The following is a 10,617-nucleotide window of genomic DNA, read 5'->3' on the forward strand; positions in this document are numbered from 1 at the left end:
AGATGTTATATGAATTACCCTCACTAACCCTAACTTCTAACACACTACCACACAGAGCTTTACGCTTAAGCCGTAAAATAGAGGTGGTGTGGTATTACAACCTCTAAAATAAAATATATAAATAAGAGTAAAGTATCATTTTTGTCCCCAACGTTTGGGATATGTCCCAAGGTTGTCCCTAACGTTTCAATCGTCTTATTTAAGTCCCTAACGTTTCAAAATTGACTCAATGTTGTCCTGCCGTTAGGGATCCGTTAGCAGAATTGACGGTGAGACAAAATTGAGATGATTTTAAAACGTTAGGGACTTAAATAGGACGAAAACTTTGAGGACAAAAATGATACATAGAAATAAATTTTAATTTTATCCTTCAATAATATCAATTTTTTTACTATATATAGTATTCAATTATTTTTTAATCACATCTAAGTAAATTACACTTAATCATGTTACTTTCATTCTAAATAAATTAATTTTTTTATAATTTTACTCTTAAAGATTTTTAGTTATCATGAAATGTTTGTAGAATGACTAGTATATAAACTTGTAGAAAAGATAAAAAATTAAATATATATATATATATTGAATGTAATATAAATTATAAACTATTAAACTTGTAGTATATAAACTTGTAGAATGACTAGTATATAAACTAGTATATAAATTATACTTTTTGTCTCTAATGTATCAAAATTCTTTAAAATTATAAAAAAATAAATTTATTTAAAATAAAAGTAATGTAATTAAGTGTAATTTACTTAGATGTAATTAAAAAATAATTGAATACTATGTATAGTAAAAAAAATTGATATTATTAAAAGATAAAATTAAATTAAAATTGAGTTTTGTTTTGTTTCATTTGAAGATATGTTTATCTTATATATATTGTTACCCAATTTTATGTGCATTAGTACTTAATCATTAAATTGAATTAAAGTATAATTACATTTTGTTGGTAAAGAAACAATGAAACAATTAATATAAAAATAATTTTTTATATATGTTTTTAAACTAAATCGAAATATAGGTTTCTTCATCCATCCATGTCTAATATAACATTCGCAAGGAGATTTGATTATGACAAAGTAGTAACTAAATATGTGAGAATACACATGACCAAGACATTATTCTACATGGAATGGCATGACCCATTACATATTATTATACTACCAGATATGCCACTGACCATAACAAAGTTTCAAGCAAATGTCATAATCCCCTAGTTAAAAATATATGATCAATCTTTTTCAGTATTGCGATCACCATTATAACTTGTTGGAGTTTCAAGAGTGATTTGTTTATACTTCTTGCTTGAAGTTGAAACATCTTGATAACTTTTTACTGGGTATTTTATGGCATTGAGTTCAACCTTTCTCAAAGCAGCTTTTCCAAGATCAATACCACAGGTATCAGAGAGCCTGACAAGGTAAAGCAACACATCTGAAAGCTCCTCACTAAGATGTGTTTTTTCTTCCTCTTTCCAATTGGGAAGTCCCCTCTTGACTTCACCTTTCCACTGAAATATCTCAGCCAATTCACCAACTTCACCCACCTACAAAGAATAATATACAAATAAACAAATCAGTTAATTAAGAATTGGAAATGATCTAGAAACCACATCTTTTAGGTTTGGTTTGGTAAAACTTTTTGAAGAGATGTTTGTGCTTTTTAAAAGTGCAAACTCTTCATTTTGTGTTTGGTAAATCAAAAAGACCATATGCTTGTACTTGCAGTTTTTAAAAGATTGAAATACTTTTGAAAGTACCTAAGATAGAGTTTTTTAAAGTTGGCTTGTACTTTTCAAAATTTAAAAGTCTAATATAACCTCATATGTTAACTAATTTTCAAATTTAATGCTTATTTTATGTCCATTATAGTATTTTAAATTTTAAAAGCTATTTTACTACACGCAATTGATGTTGTTTGTGTTTATTAAGAGCTACTTTTTATTTGATTTACCAAACATAAATGTTACAATTTTTAAAAAGCCATCTTTTAAAAATTAACTTTTATAAACTACTTTTAAAAAATAAAACTTTACCAAACTAAGCCTTAATCTTGTTTGTCTTTTTGGTTAACTCTGATTAGTTGTTATCTCTTCTTGATCTGGCTGTTATAAGTCATACATAATTCATGTATAAATCGACTAGAAATACAAAATAATAATTCAATTCAAATTAAATCTTTTTCTATGGTAATCCGTTCCAGACAAGTAATATCAACATCATAATTTAAGTAAAGACAAAAAAAAAAAAAAGAAAAGAAAATCATACGTTTAATTTGTATGGCGTAAACAAATGAAATATGTTTTCCATTAAAGTCAATTTGACTCTCATTTGAGAAAAGTCGCAAAAAGAACAAAAAATAGTGTTGTATAAATTTCACGTGTGTACAAATTATATATATACACACACAAACTGCGGATGTGCGCGTATATCAGTGTTCATGTGTGCATCAATATAGTTTGGATTTTATATTATGGTAACATAGAAAAATTAATTAAAGAAGTTATATACCAAAGCCAAAAGAAGGTTCCTCGGACTATGATACTGGTTCCAGTCCCTCTTTTCAGCAAATTGAGCCATTAACTTCTTCAGCATATCAAGGCTGACAGAGCCTCCATCAGGAACTTCGCTCATTTTGAATATAATACACAAAGAAAGAGAATAATAACTAAAGAAACTATGAATATGAGAGAAGAAAGAAAGACTACAAGAGAATCACGGAATTATGGGTAAAGCATGCATTGTTCGCTTCTCAAGAAGGGATATACTAACTCTATATATATAGAAGATAAAAATTAAAAAATCATGGAATTGTGGAAGAGGTCAATACATTTAGAAAAGAGAAAAATAACATTGAACACCTTACTTTTTATTGTTTAAAAAGAAATAATATCTGCAAATCATTCACAATAATTACGTCAACTTTTAAATTAATGTAATTAATTCTCAATGAAAAAAAAATTATAATTAATTGTAAACGTAACTTAATAAAAAAATATTTCAAAAAATTACATATATTAATAATAGTTTGACTTATCAAATAATGAATAAAATCTAGAATTTAATTTTCATTAATAAGAGGTTTGAATTATATTTGACTATGATAAATAACTTTTTTCTTTGAGAAATATCACTTCCATATCTATTTTTTATACATACTCCATATTATTCCCCTCCCTTAATAGACTTATAATATTATAATAATTTAATCTTTAACTCATTTTACAAAAATGTCCTTCCATTTTTGTAAAAAAAAAAAAAATATTTTAACTTTAGTAAATAAAGTAAATATTTTACACAGTTTTCATTTCTTAAGTAAATATTTTACATAATCTTCATTTCTTTTCAAGATTTTTAATGTATTAAACATTTTTTCTTTTGTAAATAAAGTAAAATTAAGTAAAATTAAGCTGGAAAAGGGCCGTATAACATTTGCATGACATCAAAAGTAATTCTATACTTTGGTTACCTCAAAAATAATTGGTCTTAAATTGCCATACTTTAAAAATGGTTCATGGTCACGTTCCCTCTCCTGATGAATTACTAGGTCTAGAAAGCTTACTTCAGAAATGCAAACACATACAAAAATAATGTTTTGGCTCCAACTAAGGAACATGCTCAACAAGCAAACTATTTGAAAAGTTCTTCTTTCCCTCTATTGTGCTTTGCACATAGCATATTATATATATGGAAAAAACAGTTCCAACTCAAAAATCAAGTGTCCTTTATGAAATCGCTAAAAGATATATGAGAATGGGCGGGTTGAATCATGGTTTCATTCTTTTTTTCGAAGTAGAAAAACTTTAGAAGCAACATCAACTCTTTGGACTTCTAAGCACTGGAATATGTAAACTTGAGATAAAAAAAACACTTTTATAAGGGTTTTTTATTTAAATAAAATAAAAGGGATCAATATTATCAAATTCTCCTAAACCAAATTTTAAAACGTAAATTCCCTAAATCTATTACTATATAAATCGTCACAGGACTGTGTGTTTTTGATAATATGTAAAACATCACATTTTATGACGATTTATGCATGGAACTCCTTTATGAAATGCACGTAAATCATTCCAGGGTACTGAGTTTTTCAAGTTGAATGTAACTCGTCCCAGGGTAGGATGGATTACACATTTTTTACCTAAACTACTAGGGGATAGCATGATTTATGTGTTTAGCACAACACACAGTAGTCCAGCATGATTTACGTTTAAAAATCTAAGACACAATATGCTATGACGATTTATGTTTGAATACATAAAGCTCAAGACCCCAGGACGATTTATGAAGACAAAGAGGCTATAAAAAAATGAGTATGATGTATAATGAGTCATAGATGAATTGAGAGTTTTGAAAAAGATGGTTGAGAGTGTGTTTTTGCTAATTCATCACAGAAAAAAAAATGATGAGAACACAAGTGAGGGTGTTACGTTCTCTAGTAAAAGATTGGAGTGTTTGTAAATCCTTCAACAAGTTTATTGAATTTATAAAATAGTATATTACAGAAGTTAGAAAAGTGCAGCAAAAAGCGTGTAAAGCAAGTATTTTTTCAGATTCCTAACTTACTCAGGCAATGTAGTGAATGTTATCTGTTGTTAGTGAATTCATTTAAATCATGTTTATTTTATAGTTGTTTTTCTTGATGCACTAAATTTTACACCCACCTTAACATTAACTATGATAATACAATAACATAACAAGTAGTGCTACAATACGGGTCAAAGAGTTCAAAATATAAGAGTTAAAAACATAATGTACCATGGTAGCTAAAAGACACAATAACATAGCAATAACATAATAATAAAATAACACTGAAATACCCAAACCCACTAGCTAACACGTAAGTAACCCAGTGCCACATTTCGTTGGCTTAATGACGTGCTTCTTCCTCTGGGTGATTGGTACATATGGATCTGGTGGCTGAACCATAGGTCCTAAAAACTGCTCTGGTTGATTCGTAAATAGCCTCTACATATGTCCACCCAAGACAAATGTCGGAGTGCCACCCGTAGCAAATAGACCTCCCTGGTAACCAATCGGCACTTCATTCAGATAGATGTTAAGGTCCACTGAACCTCCCTCAAACTGTGGCTTATAATCACCACCTGTATTGGGAAATTGCACAATCTCAGCAAAGAATCACTTCTAGCACCAATCTCCTGCTCCAATTGATTCAGGCTGCCAAAGTATGAAAATAGTGTGGAAGCCACGACCACTCCACCTCCACCCTCACCACCAACAGCAACACCAGATGCCTCAACCCTTCTACCATCACCCTGCCCTCTAGAGCCCCCAACTCCTCCACCTCTATAACCTTCAGAACCACTAGCTTCTGCAACCCTTCCCCACCTAGGGCCACCTCCACCACCTCCCCGACCAGAGCCTCCTGCACCACCTCCCCAACCAGAGCCACCCTCACCCCTCCCCTACCCAATGCCACCCGCACCCCCCCAGAGCCACCCGCACTACCTCCCCAACCAGAGCTACCACTACCCAACCCCAACCAGACCCACCTCCACTGTGTCTCCAACCTCCCTGATACTAACTTCCCCCATCATTATCATAATCAATGTTCTATGCCTCATTCAACTCCAATACATCATCGATCTCCCATGTCATAGGCTGGCTGTATCAGGTGCCAACACACTCACGAGTAGCCCTACGTTGATTGTTTGTAAAGTTTGGTTTCTATTGTCTTGCTGGCACAATAATTTTATCCCGAACAGGAGTATCTATAAGAATCCCATTCTGGCAAAGGTCTACTAGGTCCCGACCATGTGAAAGGAATCTATGAGCTATCCTATACCACCAATCAAGATACTCAACTGAAGGTTGAGGATCTGGCACCAACTGAAATGCGAGCACACTCTGATGTCTCTGGTCCCAATACTCATGCCATGTGGTGAATATTCAAGGAACCATCGGGTCGGTCCTCAACCATCCTTCGACAATAGGAAGTCAATGTTGATAGCTAGATCAGGGATGTGTTAAACTCCCCCAAGCTGAGATAGAACTCTATCAACCTGAAGCCATTCAATTAATACAAAGTAAATCAATGCAGTAATCGACTTTCCTAAGTGTGTGTGCTCAGGCCTGAGGATATCAGGATGGACTATTTAGATGATCTCAAGAGTGTTGTACAGCATCCAAATAAACTGCAACATGTCAATTAGTCAAATTTAAGTATTATGGCATAAACATAAACAACAAATCAATATAATATAAAGCAAGTAATGGAAGCTTATATTTACATCATCTACACTCAACCTGTATAGTCTATGTCGAGTAGCGATAACTCGAAGACCCTTCTCGTCTAATGATGGCAGGTACCTACCCCATCTGGAAGATTCATAATGACAAGTATTAAACTTATAAAAATAACTATATGAACTAGTACACCATACACCTCATTCATGAAACTTACTCACCTCAATGCAGGTGACCAGAGGATGATGTCAAACCCTCTGGGCCTGAATGTGGAGAACCTCTAAAATATCCAAGATTGTAGTAATGCTAATGGCCCAGCTAGGTTCTTAACGTTTCAGTTAGCAACTCTGCAAAGATACCTATACAACTAGGACAATGTGGCCGAACCCCAGCTACACTTGCCGAGTCCGTTGAGGTCCGCAACATAAGGATCTACCATAAGTGAACTCTGGCACCAGACTTGTCCCCAAAAAGCATCATGGATAACATCATCATGATGTAACCACGCGTATAAACTTGTACCGTGACCTCTGATGCATTAGTTGGCATGACTCTAAACTTGTTTTGAAACTAGGAAAATGACACAGTGAACTCATCAATACAATCGTCAAGTGAAAGTTCACCAAACAACTTTTCAAACCACACCACGCAAGCCTTCCCCCTCCATCAACTACTCAAAGTTCCTGAGATATTTGATGATCAGATTTTTGTGTGGTCTAGAATTTCACAATAAATTCTCGTTGCAAGTATAGTTTCTAAACCAACAATAATCCTTTCATACAATAATTTGTTTGTCACAAGTACAAACCCCTAATTAAACTAATAAACCGAAGTATTCAAACCTCAGGTCGTTCTCCCTAGGAATTGCAATAAAGTGTTCTTGTTATTGGCTATGAAATATCTTTGGGGTTTTTGGGATAAGAAACAAGAATTATAAATGGCAAAAGAAATAGACTAACAAATAGGAGAGCTCTTGGTAAGGAATGAGAAGTGAAAGTCCTATCCTCATTATCATCATCAATTGAGATGAGAATTGTGTATTGCTCCCACTTAGTTAACCTCTAACTATGAAGGAAAGTCAAGTGGATAAATCAATTTGATTCCTCAAGTCCTAGTCAACTCCTAAGGAAAGACTAGCTTTAGTGGAATCCAAATCAATTAACAACTTCCAATTGTCAATCAATAAAGGAGTTTGATAACTCAAGAGTCTCCAATCAATCAACCTAAGCTAAGAGGAGAAAAATCTACACTAGCATCCTTTCAAGCATTTAATCAAATACTTGGAAGGCATCAAAGGAAAGTAAAATAAAATTGCAAGAAAAGTAAATCTACAATTACTAATAGCAAGGAATTAACAATCAACAAATCAAATCAACAATAAAGGAACATGAATCATAAATTGCATTAAAAGAGAAATAGAAGAAACAAGAGTGCATCAACATAAAAGTAAAGAATTACAAGGAGTAAAGAACAAAACTAGAGAGAAGAGAAGTAAAGGAACAAGAAATTGTAAAGGAAAAGCAAATCAAAGCATGCATGAATTAAACCTAGATCTAGAGAAGAATTAAACCTAATCCTAATCCTAATTCTAGAGAGAAGAGAGAGCTTCTCTCTCTAAAAACTAACTAAAGCCTAATAAAACTCAACTAAAACTAACTATCTAACTAATTACCTCATCCCTCTTCAATTCTTGGGTTAAATAGCATCAGAAATAAGTTGGATTGGGCCCAAAATGCTTCAGAAATCACTGGCCACGAGTTGCCTTTAGTGAGTCACGTGCAGCTTCCCACGCGTACGCGTACATCATGCGTACACATCTCTAAATGCCAGAAACTATGACAAATTTTATATCACCTTGAAGCCCGAGATGTTAGCTTTCCAACACAACTAGAACCGCCTCATTTGGATCTTTGTAGCTTAAGTTATGATCGATTAAGTGCGAAGAGGTCGGGTTTAACAGCTTTGCGATTCTTTCATTTCTTCATGAGTTCTCCATTTCTACATGCTTTTTCTTCATTCCCTCAATTCTAATCTTTACCTCCTAAACCTGAAATCACTTAAAAACATATCAAGGCATCTAATAGAATCAAGGTAAATTAAATTTAGCTATTTTAAGACCCAAAAAGCATGTTTTCACTCTTAAGAACAATTAAAGGAGAATTTACAAAATCATGCTATTTTAGTGAATAAATGGGAGACAAGTTGACAAAATCCTCTAAATTCAACACAAGATAAACCCTAAAAATGGGATTTATCAACATCCACTAACTAGAAATCCATCAATAGGAAGGCCAAACTGATATGCTGGTGGACAAAATTGTGATCTCTAATAATGGCATTCAACTTGGTATGCGCGTTTATAACTCAGCACTTTCTTCACAACCTCGCACAACTAACCAGCAAGTGCACTGGGTCGTCCAAGTAATAAACCTTACGTGAGTAAGGGTCGATCCCACGGAGATTGTTGGTATGAAGCAAGCTATGGTCATCTTGAAATTCTCAGTTAGGCGGATAATATATGGTTATGGAGTTTTCGAATAATAATAATAATAAATAAACAGAAAATAAAGATAGAAATACTTATGTAAATCATTGATGGAAATTTCAGATAGGCGTATGAAGATGCTGTGCTCCTTCTGAATCTCTGCTTTCCTACTACCTTCATCCAATCCTTCTTACTCCTTTCCATGGCAAGCTGTATGTAGGGCATCACCGTTGTCAATGGCTACATCCCATCCTCTTAGTGAAAAAGGTCCAAATGCTTTGTCACAGCACGGCTAATCATCTGTCGGTTCTCGATCATGCCGGAATAGAATCCATTGATTCTTTTGCGTTTGTCATCACGCCCAACAATCGCGAGTTTGAAGCTCGTCACAGTCATTCAATCCCTGAATCCTACTCAGAATACCACATACAAGGTTTAGACTTTCCAGATTCTCATGAATGCCACCATCAATTCTAGCTTATACCACGAAGATTCTAATTAAGGAATCTAAGAGATATGCGTTCAGTCTAAGGTAGAACGGAAGTGGTTGTCAGTCACGCGTTCATAGGTGAGAATGATGATGAGTGTCACGGATCATCACATTCGTCATGGTGAAGTGCAACGAATATCTTAGAACAGGAATAAACTGAATTGAATAGAAAATAGTAGTAATTGCATTAAAACTCGAGGTACAGCAGAGCTCCATACCCTTAATCTATGGTGTGTAGAAACTCCACCGTTGAAAATACATAAGGAGGTAGAAACCCCAAAATGTGATATGAATTCGAAAATAGGGAGAAGGACCCCTTGTACAATTGTAAAAAGTTCTATTTATACTAGACTAGCTACTAGGGTTTACAGAAGTAAGTAATTGATGCAGAAATCCACTTCCGGGGCCCACTTGGTGTGTGCTTGGGCTGAGCTTGAGCTTTACACGTGCAGAGGCTTCTTTTGGAGTGGAACGCCAAGTTGTAATATGTTTTTGGCGTTCAACTCTGGTTCATGACGTGTTTCTGGCGTTTGACTCCAGAATGCAGCATGGAACTGGCGTTGAGCACCAGTTTACGTCGTCTAATCTCGAATAAAGTATAGACTATTACATATTTCTGGAAAGCTCTGGATGTCTACTTTCCATCACAGTTGAGAGCGCGCCATTTAGAGTTTTGTAGCTCCTAAAAATCCATTTCGAGGGCAGGGAGGTCAGAATCCAACAGCATCAGCAGTCCTTTGTCAGCCTTCTTATCAGAGTTTTGCTCAGGTCCCTCAATTTCAGCCAGAAAATACCTGAAATCACAAAAAAACACACAAACTCATAGTAAAGTCCAGAAATGTGAATTTAGCATAAAAACTAATGAAAACATCCCTAAAAGTAGCTAGATCCTACTAAACATTACCTAAAAAATAATGCCAAAAAGCGTATAAATTATTCGTTCATCACAACACCAAACTTAAATTGTTGCTTGTTCCCAAGCAACTGAAAATCAAATAGGATTAAAAGAAGAGAATATACTATAAAGCTCAAAATATCAATGAATATTAGTTCTAACTAAATGAGCGGGACTTGTAGCTTTTTGCTTCTGAACAGTTTTGGCATCTCACTTTATCCTTTGAAGTTTAGAATGATTGGCCTCTCTAGGAACTTAGAATTTCAGATAGTGTTATTGATTCTCCTAGTTAAGTTTGTTGATTCTTGAACACAGCTACTTTTATGAGTCTTGGCCGTGGCCCTAAGCACTTTGTTTTCCAGTATTACCACCGGATACATAAATGCCACAGACACATGACTGGGTGAACCTTTTCAAATTGTGACTCAGCTTTGCTAAAGTCCCCAGTTAGAGGTGTCCAGAGCTCTTAAGCACACTCTTTTTGCTTTGGATCATGACTTTAACCACTCAGTCTCAAGCTTTTCACTTGGACCTT

The 10,617-nt window shown here is 34.1% G+C and overlaps 2 protein-coding genes across 2 annotated transcripts; both read right to left on the reverse strand.

Moving 5' to 3' along the window:
- Positions 1 to 1,087: 1,087 nt before the first annotated feature.
- Positions 1,088 to 2,639, reverse strand: LOC130973034 (uncharacterized). The gene is made up of 2 exons (XM_057897405.1): positions 2,517 to 2,639; positions 1,088 to 1,552 (listed from the first exon to the last, which is right to left on the reverse strand). The coding sequence occupies exons 1-2, from the start codon at positions 2,637 to 2,639 to the stop codon at positions 1,238 to 1,240; spliced, it is 438 nt and encodes a 145-aa protein (XP_057753388.1). The 3' UTR covers positions 1,088 to 1,237.
- A 2,334-nt stretch (positions 2,640 to 4,973) lies between these two features.
- On the reverse strand, positions 4,974 to 5,560 carry LOC130975144 (uncharacterized). The gene is made up of 3 exons (XM_057899972.1): positions 5,519 to 5,560; positions 5,158 to 5,431; positions 4,974 to 5,110 (listed from the first exon to the last, which is right to left on the reverse strand). The coding sequence occupies exons 1-3, from the start codon at positions 5,558 to 5,560 to the stop codon at positions 4,974 to 4,976; spliced, it is 453 nt and encodes a 150-aa protein (XP_057755955.1).
- Between the last annotated feature and the right edge of the window lie 5,057 nt (positions 5,561 to 10,617).

Source organism: Arachis stenosperma, chromosome 4 (assembly GCF_014773155.1).
Source record: "Arachis stenosperma cultivar V10309 chromosome 4, arast.V10309.gnm1.PFL2, whole genome shotgun sequence".
In the NCBI taxonomy this organism is placed as follows: Eukaryota; Viridiplantae; Streptophyta; class Magnoliopsida; order Fabales; family Fabaceae; genus Arachis; species Arachis stenosperma.